General features: G+C 42.6%; 1 protein-coding gene across 3 annotated transcripts in view; it reads left to right on the top strand.

The window, feature by feature from the left end:
• PPIH (peptidylprolyl isomerase H) overlaps positions 1-22,779 on the top strand; it is a 50,426-nt gene extending 27,647 nt beyond the window's left edge. For 2 of the 3 annotated variants that reach the window (XM_075328681.1, XM_075328682.1), the window contains 3 exons: positions 2,474-2,514; positions 19,811-19,885; positions 22,515-22,779. In XM_075328681.1, coding sequence (XP_075184796.1) covers positions 2,474-2,514; positions 19,811-19,879 — 110 coding nt within the window. In that variant the 3' untranslated portion in view covers positions 19,880-19,885; positions 22,515-22,779. The remainder of the gene's footprint in view (positions 1-2,473; positions 2,515-19,810; positions 19,886-22,514) is intronic. The other variant, XM_075328683.1, reaches the window with a different exon arrangement.
• Positions 22,780-23,186: the final 407 nt, after the last annotated feature.

Raw genomic sequence — 23,186 nt, forward strand, 5'->3', positions numbered from 1 at the left:
CTTAATGCTCCTATGAAACACTTGGTTTTCTCTAAAACGGCATACTTTTAAAAGCCCACCGTGGACTGTGTCTCGGATGACTAGTCCAAGTGGACGGTCCTCAGTGGCTTGTTTTTGCCCCTTTTCCTAGACTGACAGTTCCCCTTGTGTATAAAGACCTGTCAATCAAGGTGAAGGGGGTGGGGAGAAGCTGTTACGACCTTCCTCTTGGACTAGTCACCCATGTTGCGTGTTAATCGGGTGTGGCGCAGAATTTTAGAGTATTTTAGATCCTGATTCATGCTGCTTGTGGTTCGGGCATTTGTTGGATTCCCTTTAACATTCCTCGCAACAAGACAAACCAGAGTCTTCAAAAACAAAAAGATACCCAGCAAAAAAAGTGTCGAGGGGGTGGTTTGGCTAAATATCCATAGTATAAGCAAGGATTAAAAGTCAGATTGATTAAAAGTAACATTGTTTGCTAGATTTGTCTCACTTCTGTAAAGGTACATAAGCCCCTTACTTGGATGTATTACCGTGTTTTTCCAAAAATAAGCCGTAGCAGGAATTTTCAGCATTTTCTAACTAAGGCTTTAAATATAAGCCCTATCCTGAAAATAAGCCCTAGTCGAGGATCAATAATGAGGTGTCCATCCAGGTAAAGTTAGACTACTGCAGGATACTTCATTATAGAAAGCAGATAACCCCCCCCAAAGAGAGATGAAAGAAGACCCTGCGATCATATAGACCAGACCCCCGAACAGGAGGACCTGCGGTGGAACGTACACCCACAGACATCAGATCACACACTCCCACACATATCAGATCTTACACACATCCGATCGCACACACACACAGTCACACATCAGATCAATCACACATCCGATCGCACACACACAGTCACACATCAGATCGCACACCCGCACACAATCATACATCAGATTGCACACAATCACATACTAGATTGCACGTACACATGGCGATACCGATTGCTTCTGGCTGGCAGAGAATACTGGAACGCAGTGCAGGGGAACTCATAGAGGACCTATGGTGGAACACATACATGCATTCCACCACAGGTCCTCGCGCTGCACTGCATCCCATCTTCCCCTGCTGGCTGGAAGCAATTGGTATCACCAGATGTGATAAGTGACTGTGTGTGTCCGATCTCATGTATGCGAGTGTGTCAGCCAGGAGCAGGGAAGGACCGCTGTGAAGCATACCTGCTGGGAGCCAAAGATCGAAGTAGGACCTGGAAGCCACACAGACATCCGGGGTCTGGTAAATATGAGTCTCCTGGGAGTGGGGGGTCTGCTTGTTTTTGGGGGTAAACTTACCCCCAACCGTATTTCCCCAAGAATAAGACCGATCTGAAAACAAGCCCTAGCGCTTTTTTCTGGGCAAAAACAAAAGTGTAAGACAGTGTTTTATTTTTGAAAAACACAATGTCTCCTATAGAAGTGGATAAAGAGAGACGATGGCTTGAATAACCACCTTTCTATTATACCTCGTGACTGGAGTACCAGTCAGGACCTAGAAGGTTGAGGGTGTCCCGGTTGCGGACAAGCAGGCATAGGTCCCAGTAGTGGCATAACCTGCAGAATACCCCTGTGACTCTATGATATTACTCAAAAAAAAGTCAGTAGTACATGATTGCGGGCCACACCACTGCTCTTGATGTCAAACTCTGGTAAATTGCAGTCTTCTTTACACCACTAGGGAAATATTATTTAGTAGGAAATACAGTGGAACCTCGCTTAACGAGTAACCCAGTTAGCGAGTATTTCGCTTAATAAGAAAAGCTTTCTGTAAATTTGTAACTCCATTTACAAGCAAGCCTTGCCGTACGAGCAAATACTCACCGCACACACTTCCGGTTCCGTACATCCACCGTGCTCTGACCCGCTCTTACAGTCCACACACACACACACACACACATTCTGCTCACCTTACCGGTACAGGATGTGTATCGGGTAACCACCGTGACAATGGAGGAACTTCTGCTGTGAGCCGCTACTCAAAGACAGAGCGCTGACCAATCAGAGGCGAGCGGCTCCTGCCTTTGACGTCAGCGCTCTGACAGCGGAAGTTCCTCCCTCGTCGTGATGGTTGCCGATACACATCCTGTACCGACGAACTACAAGAACCAGGAGGCCGGCGATGGAACAGAAGATAAGGGGAGAATAATGTGTGTGTGTGTGTGTGTGTGTGTGTGTTTGTGTATGTTTGTGCATGTGTGGAATGGCACAATAGGGGACCAGGATGGGACATTGCACAAGTTGTGGAACATAGTGTCTGAGCTTCCATTATTTCCTATGGGAAATCTTGCTTTGCTGAACGAGTAACTTGGTTTACAAGCACAGTCCCAGAACGGATTGTTCTCGTAAACCAAGATTCCACTGTATATTTTTCTGTCTAAACTTAGGGTGTGTTTTATAATAAGGACGTTAGACTCTGGGGTAAGTTAATAATTTTTTTTTCCCTTTGTTTTCAGGTAAAGTCATTGATGGACTTCTAGTAATGAGAAAAATTGAGGTAATTTTGTGTTCTTTGTTGTGATCCTTATAAAGCCTTATGCGCAGGCTGAGGTTTTTTAATGCAGTTTATTGTGCAGTTAGGCTATGTGCGCACAGTGCGTTTTTTGCTGCGTTTTTGCGCATGTTTCGGGTGCCTTTTTGGGCTCCAAAACTGCATGACTTTTCTTCCCCAGCAAAGTCTATTAGTTTTCATTTTTGCTGTCCGCACACAACTTTTTTTTTTTTTTTTTTTTAAGCTGCGTCTTTGAGCTTAAAAAAAAATAAAAAAATGGACATGTCAATTCTTTCCTGCGTTTTTCCCCCATGCAATGCATTGGAAAAACTCAGATATCAAAACGCAACCCAAAACGTGGTAAAAACGCATGTGCTTTTACCGATGCGTTTTTTGCCGCGGGTGCGTTTTTAGCGGCCAAAAATGCAGCATCAAAAAAACGCAGCGTGCGCACATAGCCTTAATTGTGCAATGTGTTGCGCCCAAATCTGCATGTCTATCCTTATCCCAGCAATGTCTATGAGAATGCAGAAATGCTGTGTGCGCGTTACTGCTTTTTTTTTTTTTTTTTTTTTCCTTGCAGTTTTGGGTGCAGAAAAAATCTGCAGCATATCAATTGTTGATGTGCTTTTGTGTGTGTGTGTTTTTTTTTGTTTGTTTTGTTTTTTTTAAGCCTTTCCAGCCATTGATTTCACTAACAACCTCATGGAAAAGAATGCACCAAAATCCCATGCATTTTTTTTATTTTGTTTTGCAGAAAATTTCTGCATCAAAAACTCAGTATGTGCACATGCCCTTTAAAGAGGTCCAGCCACCAGGATTTTAATTTATGAGGTAAAGGCAGTGCCATACAGGCAGTGTGATGCTGAATCCATGCATACCTGTTGTAGAAATATCTTTAATCAAAGGTGCCGAAATGCACTGCACTTTGATGGGTGCAACGGGGGCTGGGCCTTTGTGGGTCGGGTCCTCGGCGTTTCTTCCTCCTCCGTCGCCTTCCTGGTTTGCCCTCTTTTCTTTGTATACTAAACCGCGCTGCCATTACTGTTGTTGGAGGCACCTGCGCATTACCACAGGAATTATGTCTTCATTAAAATGGCGCTGGAGTCTGCAATCTCCAGCGCCATTTTATTGAAGACATTGCGGTGAACACTGAGTAGCAGGGACACGTGCTGAGGTGTTAAAAAAAAAATAAATAAAAAAAAAAACCTGTGCATTCACTGATGCCGCTCGCTCATCGTCTTCAACACAGTGTCTTCAATAAAATGGCGCCAGAGATAACTGACTCCGGCGCCATTTTAATGAAGACCTAATTCCTGTGGCAATGTACACATGACGCCAATAACAGCAGTGGCGGCACGGCGCGATATTCAAAAAAAGAAAAGGGGGCAAGCCAGGAGGACATAGAAGGAATAAATGCAGAGGACCCGACCCACAAAGGCCCACCCCCAGTGCGCTCGTCAATCAAAGTGCAGGGCATTTCTAAAACTTTGATTAAAGATATTGAATCAACCAAGCATCGGATTTTTCTACAACAGGTATGCCTGGAATCAGCATCCTAATGCCTGTATGGCCCTGCCTTTACTTCATATTGCAAAATCCTGCTGGTTTCTGCTCTTTAAGCAACTTTCAGTTTATGAATGAAGAAATGATTTGCTCCTCAGCCCTGGGTGTGACCACATACATTGCCGGGCGTGCAGGAAATGTTTACAGATACGGAATACATTATGTATGCCTATAATAAAGTGATCTCTGTAATGCGATTATGAAGCTGAGCGCTGCTATCAATCCTCGTCTTATCTGACCCAGAGCATGGAATATAGACCATAATACCAGCAGATGTACAATGTACAGTAATGCAAAGAGACCTTTATCACCATTGTGTGTCCAGTCCAGCTATGCTACATTGTGTACTAAGGGAGGGACTTTGTTACCCCGGTCAAAAAAAAGGGAAAATTGCAAACATAAAACCTCACAAGCAGTTATCTTATATCAGCCGTCATTGTTTCAAAGTTTTGTTCACCCGTGCCGATTTAATTGTTTAATTTCTAGTGCCTCCAAAATTAAGTAACTGGGGTAAAAATATATTGCATTGTATCTATAGATTGTGTACAAACATGTTTCTATGATAACAGACAGTAAATTAATGGCGAGAAATCTGCTCCTCCAATCATACTCTACGGTTCCTTATAGCCCCCCATACACACTAGACTAATGTCTGCCACACCTGAAGTTATCGACCAATTCAGCCGACGCTAAGTAAGTGTATGGTGGCACCGGACAAGAGGTGTTGATTGGGCGTGTCCGACTACGGATTGTCAACCTTTGTTCTCCTGGAGATAAGACGTTGGCAGAGATGTATGGCGGTGGCTTTCTCATAGAGAAATGCTCGGCCCGGTGTATGGGAGAGACGGCTGCCGGATGAACAATTGGCTGAAGAATGTTTCTGCCAATGTGTATGTGGGGCTTAAAGGGAATCTGTCACCAGGTTTTTGTTTCCCCCCCCCCCATCTGAGAGCAGCATAATGTAGAGACAGAGACCCTGATTCCAGCGATGTGTCACTTACTGAGCTGTTTGTTGTCATTTTTTATCAAATCAATGTTTTCTCTGCTGCAGATCTAGCAGTTATACAGAGCTCATGAATATGCTGGACTACCTGAGTCCTGTAATGATGATCTCCTGCTGATGAAACAGTGATTTTATCAAAACTACACTAAGTAGCCCAGTAAGTGACACAACGCTGGAATCAGGATCTCTGACCCTACGTTATGCTGCTTTCAGATTAGGTGGTAAAAACCTACTGACAGATTCCCTTTAATTCTCACTAGCACAACCTTGGTAAGTAAGAAGTAGGGGACAATTTGAGTCATAATCAGTCTACACACTGTTTACATGTAGTCTGCTACCATGAAGATGTATATTGGAGCTATATTCACAAAGCAATAGGAGATATTTACTATAATTAAGAGGTTGTCCACTACTTAAACATTGATGACCTATCCTTTATAGGGAAAGAAAGCTCTTTATACAAGAAAATAATGTTTTTTTGTGGGCCTTTTTGCCCGGTTTGTATCACTAATTTTTTTGCAAAAAAAAAACAAACCCAAACCGTTAAAAGAAAAAGAAATAAAATAGAAAAAAAAATAAAACAAAATAAAAACTTCATAACAAAATCTGAGAATTCCCCAAATCCACAGCAATTTATTATGTCACTAAGCAATGTGGTTTACTTCACACCCATATTTTGGGACAAACTTTGGCTTATGCTTTTAATAACGCTGGCCCTTTTTCTACTTCACAAGCCATTTTTTGAAAATTGTCTAGAAAGGGGGACATGGCTGAGAGCAGTCCAAAAAGTCATCACTGATATTTATGGCCGCTCCATGGACAATGAATGGAGTTTGAGCACCTTATATCCATTCAATACTGAGTCCCATAGAGCATGGTTCCTGTTCCACTAAGGAGAATATATACATATATATATATATATATATATATATATATATATATATATATATATATATATATATATATCAGTGCCTACAAGTAGTATTCAACCCCCTGCAGATTTAGCAGGTTTGATAAGATGCAAATAAGTTAGAGCCTGCAAACTTCAAACAAGAGCAGGATTTATTAACAGATGCATAAATCTTTCAAACCAACAAGTTATGTTGCTCAGTTAAATTTTAATACATTTTCAACATAAAAGTGTGGGTCAATTATTATTCAACCCCTAGGTTTAATATTTTGTGGAATAACCCTTGTTTGCAATTACAGCTAATAATCGTCTTTTATAAGACCTGATCAGGCCGGCACAGGTCTCTGGAGTTATCTTGGCCCACTCCTCCATGCAGATCTTCTCCAAGTTATCTAGGTTCTTTGGGTGTTTCATGTGGACTTTAATCTTGAGCTCCTTCCACAAGTTTTCAATTGGGTTAAGGTCAGGAGACTGACTAGGCCACTGCAACACCTTGATTTTTTCCCTCTTGAACCAGGCCTTGGTTTTCTTGGCTGTGTGCTTTGGGTCGTTGTCTTGTTGGAAGATGAAATGACGACCCATCTTAAGATCCTTGATGGAGGAGCGGAGGTTCTTGGCCAAAATCTCCAGGTAGGCCGTTCCCATGGATGCGGACCAGATGGCCAGGCCCCTTGGCTGAGAAACAGCCCCACAGCATGATGCTGCCACCACCATGCTTGACTGTAGGGATGGTATTCTTGGGGTCGTATGCAGTGCCATCCAGTCTCCAAACGTCACGTGTGTGGTTGGCACCAAAGATCTCGATCTTGGTCTCATCAGACCAGAGAACCTTGAACCAGTCTGTCTCAGAGTCCTCCAAGTGATTATGAGCAAACTGTAGACGAGCCTTGACATGACGCTTTGAAAGTAAAGGTACCTTACGAGCTCGTCTGGAACGGAGACCATTGCGGTGGAGTACGTTACTTATGGTATTGACTGAAACCAATGTCCCCACTGCCATGAGATCTTCCCAGAGCTCCTTCCTTGTTGTCCTTGGGTTAGCCTTGACTCTTCGGACAAGCCTGGCCTCGGCACGGGTGGAAACTTTCAAAGGCTGTCCAGGCCGTGGAAGGCTAACAGTAGTTCCATAAGCCTTCCACTTCCGGATGATGCTCCCAACAGTGGAGACAGGTAGGCCCAACTCCTTGGAAAGGGTTTTGTACCCCTTGCCAGCCTTGTGACCCTCCACGATCTAGTCTCTGATGGCCTTGGAATGCTCCTTTTGTCTTTCCCATGTTGCCCAAGTATGAGTGCTGTTCACAAGTTTGGGGAGGGTCTTAATTAGTCAGAAAAGGCTGGAAAAAGAGATAATTAATCCAAACATGTGAAGCTCATTGTTCTTTGTGCCTGAAATACTTCTTAATACTTTAGGGGAACCAAACAGAATTCTTGTGGTTTGAGGGGTTGAATAATAAATGACCCTCTGAATAAACTTTTCACAATTTAAAAAAAAATAAAAAAAGAAATAACATTCTTTTTTGCTGCAGTGCATTTCACACTTCCAGGCTGATCTACAGTCCAAATGTCACAATGTCATGTCAATGTCATAAATATAAATTCATTTTTTTTTTATTTATTTTTTTTATTTAAATGCTTATGTTTTTTGCAATTGGGTTTTATTAATCATTTTGCACCATTTGCCTTTTATAGCTTCTGTCATTCTAGCTAATGTTTGGCTACAGGATGAGTTAAAGGGAATCTGTCACCCTTGTGGTTTTTTTTTTTTTTGTATTAATATGGACATACAGGTGGCATAGAAGTGAAATTAGCCATATCTGTATGCCTCCTGGATGATGGGCCATTTTGCAAAAAAATCCTCTTTTATATCTTTGATCTTCCAGGCTATGGAGTGTGTGCTGCCTGGAAGATAAGCCGGCATCCAGTCTTCATTATCACCAATTTCTCCTCTGCCTTCTCTGTCTTATCCACCTGTGATGTCTGAGCGCAGCCGGAAATACCGAGCCTGCGCCTTCTGTATGCCGTCTCTTCCCTTGTACCTGCGCACATCAGAATTGAAGACTGTGCCCACGGAAGGGAAAATAAGTACTAGGGGAGAAACGGCATGCAGAAAGCGCAGGAGCGGGATTTCCGGCCCTGCTCTTGACATCACATGTGCATACTAAAGAGAAGAGGAGGGAAAATTGGGGATAATGAAGGCCGGTTTATCTTCCGGGCAGTGCATGCCCCATAGCTCGGAAGATAGTAGATGTAAAAGAGGATTTTTTCCAAAACAGCCCATCATGTAGAAGGCATATAGGTGGCATAAAGGTGAAATTAACTATCTAAGCAGCATACAGTTAGCATAGGAGTGAAATTAACCATACAGGTAGCATAGAAGTGAAATTAGCCATCCAGGAGGCATACTGGTAGCATAGAGGTGAAATTAGCCATCCAGGAGGCATACTGGTAGCATAGAGGTGAAATTAGCCATCCAGGAGGCATACTGGTAGCATAGAGGTGAAATTAGCCATCCAGGAGGCATACCGGTAGCATAGAGGTAAAATTAGCCATCCAGGAGGCATACCGGTAGCATAGAGGTGAAATTAGCCATCCAGGAGGCATACTGGTAGCATAGAGGTGAAATTAGACATCCAGGAGGCATACCGGTAGCGTAGAGGTGAAATTAGCCATCCAGGAGGCATACTGGTAGCATAGAGGTGAAATTAGCCATCCAGGAGGCATACCAGTAGTGTAGAGGTGAAATTAGCCATCCAGGAGGCATACCGGTAGCATAGAGGTGAAATTAGCCATCCAGGAGGCATACCGGTAGCATAGAGGTGAAATTAGCCATCCAGGAGGCATACCGGTATGGGTAATTTCACCTCTGTGCCTCCTGTATGCCCATATTAATAAATAATAAACAAAATAGTGACCGATTCCCTTTGGGTGCGATTCCACTTGGTAATGACTTGTGCGAGTCTCACATCGGCATCGCCCTGCACGGCCGCACACTCTCCGACAGGAGCGGATTGACTGCATGTATTTCTATGCAGCAGAGGCGCGCTCCTGTCCGGAAAGCGTCAGGCCGTGCCAGTTGATACTGCTGCGAGACTTGCACAAGTGGAACCCATACCCTTACCTAAGAATCAGTCCGTGAGCTCCTTACCGAAGTTTTGTAACTCTTTTATCTGTTTTTTTCTGAGCCCTTCTCATCTGACTTCTAATTGCATGAAGATGGTGCTTTGAGGTCCTAAATTAGCTGAAAGGAGATAAATTACTTCCATACTCCCATCAGAATGAGCTCACTGAACGGATTCTTCTTCACTCTCATTCTACAGCCAATACTGTGCCGGGAAGCAAACTGTTTTATAAGCCAAACTGAACAAAAAATGTAATTGCAAAAGTAGTTTTTAGCCCAGAATTCGTGCATTTAAAGGGAAAAAATTGCAGCTGAAGGTGTGTATAAATGGGTGAAGAGTCCACCGTGGGTTGTGGTGGTGACGTGTGGTCTTCAGTCTGTTATTTTGTAGGTGTCGGTACCTCTGATTGTTTTTATTGCAGGTAACTCTGTTCCACTGGGTACTGAAACATCAAAACAAAGAAATTATAGGGCACATGCCGCCTGGCACAGATCCTCCTCTTGCCTTAATAATATCCAGATATAGCCTCAATGAGGGCACTCGCGGGCACCAGCTCCTCCACCTCCATGTATCAGCTGCATACTACAGGTCGTGTTTACCACCGAGGCTGACATTGTTTCATCATCTTTTTATTTGTAGCAATCTGTATTCTTCTTTTAGGAAGTTTCCATTGAGTAATATTTTCTGTGAGAAACTTTTTTTATATTCCCTAAAATGAGGTATGACGTTAGCGTCTGAAAGACGGAGGCTGCACTACTGAGCTGGCAACATTTCCTATTCCGGAAGCACTGTCACCAGATAAATTAATGACTTGTTCATTGACGGCATATTGACCCAGTACTCCACTTCTGTCACCACCTTACCTGAGAGCAGCATAATGTAGGGGCAGAGATCCTGTGTCACTTACTGGGCTGCTTAGTGTAATTTTGATCAAATCGCTGTTTAATCAGCAGGAGATTATCATTACAGGACTACTTGGCATGCTGCAGGTAGTCCCGCATATTCATGAGTTCTGTAGATCTGCAGCAGAGAAAACATTGATTTTATAAAAATGGCAGCAAACAGCTCAGTAAGTGACACATGGCTAGAATCAGGGTCTCTGTCTCTACATTATGCTGCTCTCAGATGGGGGAGCAAAAATCTAGTGACAGATTCCCTTTAAAGTTAAAGGACCACAATACTTGAATATAGTTGTATTTATTGGCAGATGTTTTGTTACTGCCTCTGATACAACATATTCCTGATTGCTACTCCTGATATCTGACCCAGCTAGCTTATCCTTTATGTCTGACACTTGGATTGCTACCTGAACTTGACTTTGGACTGAGCTAACCCTTTGCTTTCCTACCATATTTGTTCTGATGTGCCTATCCCTTCCTTCCAATCTTGTTATTGTTTTCCCCTCTCTGGTATTATCATGGTTAGATGACTATTTCTACCATCTCGCTCCATCGGCCAGAAGCTACATCATATACATAAACCAGGGGCCTTCTCAGCAGAGGCCAGATCCCTACATAACGGTGAAAGGGTGAAGACCAATATTGTTCTCTGGGCCCCGGAGTGGCTATTGACAAAACTGCCCGGGGAAGCCCTCTTAAAGAGAACCAGCCACCAGGATTTTCCTATATAAACTAAAGCCAGTGCTATACTGGCGCTATCATGCTGATTCTATACAGACCTTTAGTTGTGAGATTTGATGTATACTTTCGGAAATACAGGCAAGTAAAGTTTGTGAAGTGCACTGTTATTTGATGCGAGGTGCAACAATATCTAATAGGTGGGTCGGGTTTGTCTAGTTCTTCCTACCCCTGTCTACTGCCTGTCCTTCCTCCCCAGTATCAAAGTAGCAGATTATTATTATTATTTATTATTATAGCGCCATTTATTCCATGGCGCTTTACAAGTGAAAGAGGGTATACATACAACAATCGTCAACAGTACATAACAGATTGGTACAGGAGGAGAGAAGACCCTGCCCGCGAGGGCTCAGTCTATAGGGAATGGGTGATGGTAAAATAGGTGAGGACAGAGCTGGTTGCGCGGTGGTGTACTGGGCTGAGGGCTATTGTAGGTTGTATAAACAAGAAGATGTGTGTCAGCTCACCCCTCTTCACTCCCGGACTCCACACTGATGCAAGGAACGCCCTGGCCCGGGCGGAAGGCAACATCAGAAAGAACAGGAATCCAGCATCAAGGAGAATGTGTAGAAGAATAAAAAACTTTCTTTTATTGGAATTATTCTTAAAAACAGATGTTCAATCCAGTAAGCACAGAGGCACAAGTATGGTAGCTGATTATCCAACGCGTTTCGACCAGAAGGTCTTACTCATGGCATGTGTTTTACCCCAAAATGGTCCCATATAAAGGGTGCACATTAAACGTCATGACGTTTAATGTGCACCCTTTATATGGGACCATTTTGGGGTAAAACACATGCCATGAGTAAGACCTTCTGGTCGAAACGCGTTGGATAATCCGCTACCATACTTGTGCCTCTGTGCTTACTGGATTGAACATCTGTTTTTAAGAATAATTCCAATAAAAGAAAGTTTTTTTTATTCTTCTACACATTCTCCTTGATGCTGGATTCCTGTTCTTTCTGCTATTGTAGGTTGTAGGCTTGTTTGAAGAGGTGGGTCTTGAGGTTCCTCTTGAAGCTTTCCACGGTAGGGGAGAGTCTGATATGCTGAGGTAGAGCATTCCAGAGTATGGGGGATGCATGGGAGAAATCTTGTACGCGATTGTGGGAAGAGGAGATAAGAGTGTATAATGCAGAAAAAAGACTTAAAATATAACTTTTAAAAAATTAATTTAAAAAAAAGAAAATGACTGAGGTCCATTTCTAAAAAGCCACACTAAACGAACATTGACCACCAAGCTCAAATGGGTCCAAGTGTATGCTGTGGCACAATAAAAGGGGACTGACCCCAAACTATGTATTAGACCCGCTAAACAGTTGTCCTATTAAAGGACCAGCAGTTGTCCTATTCTAGGACCAAAAGACTCCAATAATCTCAAATTAATAATAAAGAGACATAAAGTTTCATAGACCTATGGGAACCGCCCATCAGGTGAATGTATAACTAGATACAGGGCCAGTATATATAAGTAACACACTGAGGAGAGCTGCCTTCGTAGAAATGATACTTGTCAGTCGCTCATTGCATTATATAGTAAAGGATCGCTCTCACCCGTGTGTGTATAGCTGTGATCCCAGCAGGAGTTCCCAAAATCATAGAGTCCCGCTCAGGGACGGGACAAAAGATGGTATAAATGCTCCCGATGCGTTTCTTCTGGGCAGATTCATCAGGGGAGCAAAAAACCCCTTATGCACTTAAAGATGAACTGAGGACTGTTGGAGGTGCCCAGCAAGCGGTGACCATATTGTATGGTTGAAATTGGCGCAATTTAAGCGCATAAGAGTTTTTTTTTTGCTCCCCTGATGAATCTGGGGACTGCTGGTGCTTTTAATAGGAAAACTGTTTAGCGGGTCTAATAAAAAAGAGTGAATCAGCTGACCACTATGTAGTCATTCCAGGAAGGAAAATCCGGACGGTGCTCGTGGGTCAAGAAGGCAGTAGTCAATCAAAAAAAGGCGGATCCCCGGCGCAAAGAACGTCCATAGTAATTTGAAATAAAGTTAAAATTTCATTTTATTCCAATAATGGTTAAAAAAAGGGGAAGAAGGAATAAAACATAACTCTTCCGATCTACGCGTTTCAGACGCGATCGTCCTTAGTCATGATCAGGTCTAATACATAGTTTGGGATCAGTCACCTTTTAGGCTATGTGCGCACGTCGCGTAAAAACATGCAGTTACGCTGCGCTTTGTAGCGCAGCGTAACTGCATGCGTCCTGCGTCCCCTGCACAGTCTATGGAGATTGTGCAGGGGCCGTGCGCACGTGGCGTCTAAGAGCGCAGCGCTTCGGCTACTGCCGAAGCGCTGCGCAAAAAGAAGTGACATGTCACTTCTTTCCTGCGCTTTGCCGGCAGCTCCTGCTCTGTCTATGGGAGGAGCTGCAGGCAGAGCGCATGGAATCGGCGCTCACTACGGACATTTCTGCAGCGATCTAAAGCGCACATGTGCTCTTCAGATCGCTGCAGAAATATCTGCAGGGCTTGTACGCAACGTGCGCACATAGCCTTATTGTGCCACAGCATACACTTAGACCAATTTGAGCTTGGTGGTCCATGTTGTAATGCTTCATGTTTGTTTAGTGTGTCTTTTTAGGAATTGGACATCTGTCATTTGTTTATTTTATTTTATTTTTTTAAATTAATTTATTAAAAGTTATATTTTAAGTCTTTTTTTTTTCTGCATTACACACCTATTTGCTATTTTTGATATACCAATTATTGGGGTGTTAGGAATTTCTATTCCACGTACAGTGGTATCTTGCTATCTTGTTTACTTCCTCCCCCAGTAATAGCAGAGACAGGGGAGGAAGGACAGGCAGGCAGCAGACAGACGGGAATAACTAGCAAAACCCAACCCACTTATTTTATATTCTGCAGCACCTATCAATCAAATAACAGTGCATTTCCCAAACTTTACTTGCCTGTATATCAGAAAGTATACATCCGATCTCACAACTAAAGGTATGTATAGAATCAGCAGGATAGCACCAGTATAGCACTGGCTTTAGTTTATATAGGAAAATCCTGGTGGTTGGTCCTCTTTAAGCATTGTTAGAACTCTACAAACAGTTTTCATAAAAGTGCATTTAGATATTCCTACTCTACTGTCCAATTTCATATTAAAGTATGCAGATTATTTATTTATTTATTTATTTATTTTTTTTGTTGAATTTTGTATGGATTTGACCGCCTCAGAAAAAAAAAAATCTCCATACCCCAGCGGATGCTGCAAAAGAGATTGTCAGGCTGATCTTTGACCGTTTATTTTTGGGATTAGTGGGTGATGGAAGATGGATCCCCACAATCGGATAGCCATAAACATTCTAAGGAGTGCTTTACACGCTGCGTCATCGCTAGCGATGTAGAGCGCGATAGCACCGGCCCCCGTCGCACATGCGATATGCGGTGATAGCTGCCGTGGCGAACATTATCGTGGTCGGCGACCTGGTCGGCGACGTCACAGTGACTGCCAAACAATCCCTCCCTCAAGGGAGTGGGTGCGTTCGGCGTCACAGTGACGTCACTAAGCGGCCGGCCAATAGAAGCGGAGATGAGCGGGACGTAACATCCCGCCCACCTCCTTCCTTCCGCATTGCCGGTGGACGCAGGTAGGAGATGTTTGTCGTTCCTGCGGCTTCACACACAGCGATGTGTGGTGCTGCAGGAACGACAAACAACATTGTACCGGCAGCAGCAATGACATTATGGAATGGAGCGACGTGTCACCGATAAACGATTTTTGACGTTTTTGCGATCGGTGATCGTCGCTCCTAGGGTTTACACGCTGCGATGTCGGTAACGGCGCCGGATGTGCGTCACTAACGACGTGAACCCCGACGATATATCGTTACCGATGTCGCAACGTGTAAAGACCCACCTTAGATGCGAGTTTCCATCTTTAACTGTTTTCCACTAAGTATCATTTAAAGGCGATTCCGGAACATCTGCTTACAGCCGGCATTCATAGGAACTTCATCATGACAAACACAGGGGTCATCAGTTGACCCCCAGCTGTCAGGACAACCCATCGGTGTCCCGTGATCACGTCATGGGGCCGCCGATGGGAGCGGGGATGACTCTCTTCCCGACAGCGCTTGTTAAATCTTGCTAACATAGGTTGACAGCAGGATTTAACTGGTGCAAATCTCCAATCCAACCCCGCCTGTTATAGGCACATTTCGACTGATCAGATCAGTCATGTCCAGGGAAAGATGCGGCCTGTGCGTGTGAGAAAGCATCAAAGATAGGGACACAACCTGTGACCTACCAGTACATCATAGATCATGAAGGGGTTAAAAACAAGCAGGGAAATGTTTTACCTCATAAAGAATAGGCTATGTTCCCCTCTTGTAATGGCTTTATACTCTTTTGCGTCCTCCTCTGCCCAGATGATGTGGTATGATCAGACCATGTCCCTGTACGGTCAGACACGGCCATTACACAGTACACAGCAGGGGCACACATATATAAGATTATCTCAGCACAAGAATATTTTTTTTTTAAACACATCCAATTGTGGAAATTATTATTCCAAGATCTATTGATTAAAATTAAAGCGGTACTCCCATCTCCAAGATCCTATGCCAATATGTAGTAGGTATAAAAATATTAGCAAATACCTCCAATTAGGAATTTTGTATAGTTCTACTGATATAGTCATGTCTCTTACCTCATGTGCAGGGCATTGCAGCTTAGGTATCCATGGTTACGACTACAAGCAACAGTGACTATATGAGCGGACGTAACCGTGGATACCTAAGCTGCAATGCCCTGCACATGAGGTAAGAGACATCTCCATATTAGGAGAACTATACTACATTTCTAATTGGAGGTATTTGCTATTATTATTATTATTATTATTATTATTACTACACCTTCTACATAATGGGATAGGATCTTAGAGATGGGAATACCCCTTTTCGTGAAAAACCCTAAACAAACTGTATTTTAAGAAAAATCTGGTAAATAGCAAGTTAATGCAAATTACTCCTTGAGGCCCTGTGCGCCTGCTGCGGATTTACGTGCGGAATTGCCGCAGATTTTGCTGAAGGAATGCTGCAGAAAGTGTTTATAACATTTCTCCAACAAAATCTATGGGGATTAAAAAATGCTTTGCGCACACTGTGCGTTTTTTTGTACCTGCGGATTTTGCCGCTGAATTTTCGCTGCGGAATTAATGAGCATGTCACTTAATTTCCTCAGGTACCTGAGGTTTTTGCCATAGATAATGATAAAAACCCGCAGGGACCAACCTGCGGCAAAACCGTTTTTTTACCGCAGGTGCGGGAATCTTTCAGAGGGTCTGGAACTTCAAGAAAATTACATTTTCTAGTGCGCACAGAGCCTGAGTGTCAGTAAAAAAAAAAAAATCTCTTTATTAAACTCGTGGTTGTCATATGTTAGTCACTGCCTGTTGGTGCCTCAGGGTGAGAAAAGAACATCTGAACGGGTAAGGAGGGGGGAAATCACAGCAATTGTCTTCTGACACTGGAAATGTTGTGGGGAATTTTTTAAAAAATATTTTTTATTAATTTCAGAATCTGTCCTGGGAAAATGGGGCAGACCACCACTTTTCTGTCACATGCTAATTTTTTAGGGGGATTAGTGGGCGTTTTCAGCCTTTCCAAGCTCTGTTCATGTAACAATGTTTTCTGACCCTTTTCTTAGGGTACGCTTACATGAGAACGAGTTTTTCTTTCTCTATTCAATTTTTTTCTTTAATTTTTATTTTTTTTTGGGATGAGTTTCATAATCTCTGAAAAAAAAATCACCTTTTTTTTAATAATAAAAAAAAACCCCTAATGTAATGTTGTTGTTGTTGTTGTGTTTTTTTTGTTTGTTTGTTTTTAGCCAGTTCCCTTTTGCTGCAATTTTTTTGTTTGTGGTGGGGTTTTTGTTTTGCTTGTCTTTGTGTTTTGTTTTTTTTTCAATATTTTGTGCCTCTGGTATCCCAGACAATTTTTGTACAAATAAAAACCCTGAAATTACAAATTTAAAATATTAAAATTTCAGAGCCTTCACTAAGGACATCTACTTCCTAAAACAGCACAAAGATATATATTTTACTGTCACTAAAATATTGATATTAACCCCCCCCCCCCCCCCCATTACCTATCGAATTATTGAAACTAGACACCTGGCACACTGTGAAAATGCCGCTCAGCACTTTCTACACCAAGGAAATGTCATCATATAATTTTTGCGTCAAAATAAGTTTTTATTTTTTGGGGTTTGGGGGTGTTTGTTTTTTTTTTGTTTTATATAACAAATTCTTATAAATTAATATTTTTAAATAATTTAAAATATTAAAATAATTTTACATATTAATAATTGTAAATATTTAAATATCAGTTAAAATAATAAAATATTAAAAATAATTTTAAATATTAAAATACTGCATTAGAAATAAAAGCTGCAATGCCCTGCACATGAAGTAGGAGACATAGCTATATCAGGAGAACTATACTACATTACTAATTGGAGGTATTTGCAATTATTATTATTACTACACCTACTACATATTAGGACCCTTTTATTACTTTTGTATGCAGCAGATGGCAAGAAGTGAAGATTGCCTTTTTTTTTCCTTTTTTTTTTTTTATTTATTGACACGTGACATTTAACTATATCTTGTGGGTCAGTATTATTAACGAGATACCAAATTTACCGTATATAGTTTACCTTGTTTTACAATGTTGGTGCAGTGAGAGTACTTTGCAAAATATTTTTGGAGACATAACCTTTGTATTCTTATATTGATGTCTGAGCGCCTATTTTTGGCTTGACGGTTTGTAGCTTTTTTACTATTTTGGGATTCATGTGACTTTTTGATAACTTTTTATGACCTGTTTTGTGAGATAACATAATTAGTGATGAATACAGAAGATGGGACTGTGGAGAAAAGCGCAATAGGGTCTTACCAGGCAGAGCAACAGGCTAGTAAAAGTATAAAACTCACCAGTCACTTGAGGATTTTCTTCCTCGATTCAGGTTTGATAAACGGCAAAAGAAATTGCATGCATGTCATTTATTTGAAGTGTTATCTTCTTTAAAAACTCCAAACCGTCACTGTCCAATGAAAATGATATTGAAAAAAAAAAGCTTCAAAACTGCTTCAGGAAATGAAAAACTTTTCCAAAAATTCTGAATGTTTCCAAAACTGTTTTCAATGCAAAACTCCTTTTTGTTGTACCTTACAAATTCTCCGTTTGCAATTGGTCTTGCAGTGCAACGATTTTGGGGTCATTTGACATGTCGCTTTTAGAGTTGAGCGAGTATCTAACTATTCATACTCGCTATACTCATAATGAGTACAGTCTAAAGGGGGTGTTGCATGCAGCGATATCGCTGGTGTAAGCACCCGCCCCCGTCGTTTGTGCGTCACGGGCAAATCGCTGTCCGTGGCACACACAATCGTTAGGAGCCATCACACGGACTTACCTGCCTAGCGACGTCTCTGTTGCTGACGAACAGCCTCTTTTCTAAGGGGGCGGTTCATGCGGCGTAACTAAGCAGCCGCCCAATAGTAGCGGAAGGGCGGAGATGAGTGGGATGTAACATCCTGCCCACCTCCTTCCTTCCGCATTGCCGGTGGCCGCAGGTAAGCTGTAGGTCGTCGTTCCCGAGGTGTCACATGTAGCGATGTGTGCTGCCTCGGGAATGAACAACCTGTGACCTCTACAGTCAACGATTTTTTAAAAAGGAACGACGTGACAACGATGGACGATAAGGTGAGTATTTTCCATCGTTAACGGTCGCTCCTTGCTGTCACACGAAACGACGTCGCTAACGATGCCGGATGTGCGTCACGGAATCCGTGACCCCAACGATATATCGTTATACGTCGTTGCGTGTAACTGGGCCTTAATTCTCACGTCTTCATTCCGAATAGCATGTGCAATGCAAGTCACTGGGGAAAAACTTGCAATGTAACGAGTAACCCGAATTCGGCACTATTCGCTACTCACACGAATAGTACAGCATTCAGGTTACTCGTCACTTTGTGAGTTTTCCCCATTGACTTGCATTATACACGCTATTCGGAATGAATACGTAAGTAGTAGACAGTACTCGTTATGAGTATAGCGGGTACGAATAGTTAGATACTCGCTGAACTCTAGTTGCTTTCCTTTATAAGATTGTTCCCAACACCCAATGCATCAATAGACCCATAGGCCATGTTCCCACGGGAGAACGTACCTGTGGACTTGCAGATATTTCCGCAGGTTCACGCAGCAATCCATTGATGCGGTATTTCTGCGGCATTATTGCGGTAAACGTGCGGAAGCACTGTTTCATTCGGTATTCCTGCGGCTTTCCTGCCCTGTATGTCCATAGTGGAAAGGCAGGAATTCCGCAGATAATTCCGCAGGAATAACGGACATGCAGTTACGTGCGGCTGCAGGAAATCCGCAGCATTTTTTGCAGTTGCAAATAGCGCAGCATTGAGACAGGACTCCCCAAATCCCATAGGATAGCATGGGGAGTGTCTGTACTTGCGTAAACCTGCGGATTTATCTGGAAAATCTAGAAAATCCGTGGGTTTTCCTCAGCAAAATCCACAGTTACTTTCTCCCGTGGGCACATGGCCTAAAACTTTTAAAGGCCGTCACACACACAGATAAATCTGCGGCAGATCTGTGGTTGCAGTGAAATTGTGGACAATCAGTGCCAGGTTTGTGGCTGTGTACAAATGGAACAATATGTCCATGATTTCACTGCAACCACAGATCTGCCAAAGATTTATCTGTGTGTGTGACAGGGCCTTTATTTTCACCCTGCCCTGTAGGATACTGTGACCATCTAGAACCTCTTATGTCCATTTGTTGCATCTGGGAAGGGGGGTTAACATGGCAGGTGTCCTTTTTAGCATTTTTTTTTTTTTTTTATGGGTGCATGGTTAAGTGTCTTTGTACTGTTAGACTGTAGGCTTTGATTGCCTGGAAGGGAGTGTCAGAAACTCGGCAGGGAATGAAAGCGATAAAGCCGACTACCAGAATTCCAGGCTTTAATGGTGCTGGTGTAAACAGCCACATTGTACATGACCTGCAACTTTCTCTTTACAGAATGTGCCAACCGGACCCAACAATAAACCCAAACTGCCGGTGATTATTGCCCAGTGTGGAGAAATGTAATTGCAGGTGAGCTGTATATGTGCACTCTGAAGTTCCTGGACAGCATATCTTACATACGTGCCACCACCTCTCCAATCAGTGCTGGTTGGAGACCAGCAGGAAGAGGGAATGGGGGAACTCCTATTCTGGAGATGGATGTGGCGCCCAAAGGTGAAATTTTATGATATATCCAATAGATATGTCATAAATGTTTGAGCAGATAGAGATATATCAGTATATACTAGTGCACCTGCATAAGTTATACTGTTGAGGTTTTTAGGCAGAGAAAATCCTCTCCGACATCATCTCACTGCTAGTCTTTCTGCCTCATATACACTGTGTGCACAATTATTAGGCAACTTCCTTTCCTTTGGCAAAATGGGCCAGAAGAGAGATTTGACGGGCTCTGAAAAGTCCATATTGTGACATGTCTTGCAGAGGGATGCAGCAGTGTTGAAATTGACAAACCTTTGAAGCGTTGATCACCGAACAATCAAGCGTTTCATGGCAAATAGCCAACAGGGTCGCAAGAAGCGTGTTGGGCAAAAAAGGCGCAAAATAACTACCCATGAATTGAGCAAAATCAAGCGTGAAGTTGCCAAGATGCCATTTGCCACCAGTTTGGCCATATTTCAGAGCTGCAACGTTACTGGAGTATCAAAAAGCACAAGGTGTGCCATACTCAGGGACATGGCCAAGGTGAGGAAGGCTGAAAAACCACCACCTCTGAACAAGGAACATAAGATAAAACGTCAAGACTGGGCCAAGAAATATCTGAAGACTGATTTTTTTCAAAGGTTTTATGGACTGATGAAATGAGTGACTCTTGATGGGCCAGATGGGTGGGCCAGAGGCTGGATCAGTAAAGGGCAGGAGAGCTCCACTCCGACTCAGACGCCAGCAAGGTGCAAGTGGGTACTGGTATGGGCTGGTATCATCAAAGATGAACTTGTGGGACCTTTTCGGGTTGAGGATGGAGTGAAGCTCAGACCTACTGCCATTTTCTGGAAGACAACTTTTTCAAGCAGTGGTACAGGAAGAAGTCGGTATCTTTCAAGAAAAACATGATTTTCATGCAGGACAATGCTCCATCACATGCATCCAACTACTCCACAGTGTGGCTGGCCAGTAAAGGTCTAAGAGATGAAAAATTAATGACATGACCCCCTTGTTCACCTGATCTGAACCCCATAGAGAACCTGTGGTCCCTCATAAAATGTGAGATCTACAGGGAGGGAAAAGAGTACACCTCTGGGAAAAGTGTCTGGAGGCTGTGGTGGCTGCTGCACGCAATGTTCATCGTAAACAGATCAAGCAACTGACAGAATCTATGGATGGTGGCTGTTGAGTGTCATCATAAAGAAAGGTGGCTATATTGGTCACTAATTTTTTGGGGGTTTGTTTTTGCATGTCAGAAATGTTTATTTCTAAATTTTGTGCAGCTATATTGGTTTAACTGGTGAAAATAAACAAGTGAGATGGGAATATATTTGGTTTTTATTAACTTACCAAATAATTCTGCACAGTAATAGTTACCTGCACAAACAGATATCCTCCTAAGATAGATGAAAATCTAAAAAAAAAAAAAACCCACTCCAACTTCCAAAAATATTAAGCTTTGATATTTGAGTCTTTTGGGTTGATTGAGAACAGAGTTGTTGATCAGTAATAAAGAAAAATCCTCTAAAATACAGCTTGCCTAATAATTCTGCACACGGTGTATATTGTTTGAGATGTCTGAGACCAAGAAAAAGAGGCTGATCATCCAAAGAACTGACGCCCAACTTTGCCCATTGCTAATGCACGTGGACCCAGGATTGTTCCCGAACTTCAGATTTTGACACCTTTTTGTTATGTAAACTATATGACCCCTTATTAGGGTACTTTCACACTTGCGTTGTTTTTTTTTTTTTTTGGCGCAATCCGCTGTCTTGGGAAACAGCGGAATCCGTTAACGGATTCCGTTGTTTCCCATAGACTTGCATTGATGACGGATTGTACCAAAAGTACCTGCGTTGCTTCCGTTGGCCGATGCCCCGTTGCTTCCGCCGAGCGGAAGCAACGCAGAATGTAATGTTAAATGCTGGCGTCAAAATGACGCCAACCAACGGATTCCGTTGGTTCCGTTAAAATTTATAATGGTTCCCTATGATAGCGGATTCCGTTGCTAAATGCTTAACAACGGAATCCGCTGCTGGATTCCGCTAATTTCTACTAAGCATGCCCAGAATGAAAAAAAATGAAAAAAGGAATAAAACAGAGCCGACGGATTCCGTTAGACGGACGCCTAACGGACGCCAAACGGATGCAACGGTCCGTTATTTCACAGGAATCAGCTAACTGATTCCTGTGAAATAACGGACCCGTTGCATCCGTTGACACCACAAAAATAACGGATGCGTCAAAACGACGCAGCAACGGACCCAGCGGATTCAACCCAACGCAAGTGTGAAACTAGCCTTATTTGAAGCTCTTTTTGGGTTAATTTTTGAGTTGTGTTGTGGTCCGTTTGAGAATCCCAGTGTCTCCGGGACCTTGGCTACAATGTTACTCTGAAGATATTTTACTTCTTGTCATCATTTATGGTATGATCCATGTTCTGCTGCAGACCTCATTACTGCAATTAATTCATTTTGTCATTTTTTTAATTTTCCAGATGTCCTTCCCCAGCCCGGCGTTATGTTTCACAGGAAGACGGAGCGGCTCTCGTTGCATTTATACTGCCCGTAACGACACGCGGGCAGCATTCCAGAAAGATCGCAATATTGAAGAGACGACTTTACTGTTAGACTATATTCTGATGAAATAATGGACTTTGTGTGCGGAGCCGCTGATATGCGAATGACCACGTTTACTATTTTCTTTGTAAAATCTGATATATTTTGTGTATCTTTTTCTAATTAAAGTGGGAAAAATGCTAATCTGTTTCGTATCGTATGGTCACGGTCTATGTAATTAATAAAATATTACGGTGTGTACTATGGGACACAGAGCTACAGCTAATGGTAAACCTGAGACGTAAACATGGGTCACTTCGTAGCCCTTGTAAATGATGACATGCCAAAAGTATCTCTGTGCTCAGGACCAGCAGGTACAGTTCAAACCAGAAGTTTACATACACTCTCTATACAGACACATCTGAAGGTTTTTCCATCTGTTCTATAAAGACACATCTGCAGGTTTTTCCCTCCGCTCTCTATAAAGACACATCTGCAGGTTTTTCCCTCTGCTCTATCAAGACACATCTGCAGGTTTTTCCCTTTGCTCTATAAAGACACATCTGCAGGCTTTTCCCCCCGTTCTCGATACAGACATATCTGCAGGTTTT

This window comes from Anomaloglossus baeobatrachus, chromosome 11 (assembly GCF_048569485.1).
Source record: "Anomaloglossus baeobatrachus isolate aAnoBae1 chromosome 11, aAnoBae1.hap1, whole genome shotgun sequence".
NCBI classification, from domain to species: domain Eukaryota; kingdom Metazoa; phylum Chordata; class Amphibia; order Anura; family Aromobatidae; genus Anomaloglossus; species Anomaloglossus baeobatrachus.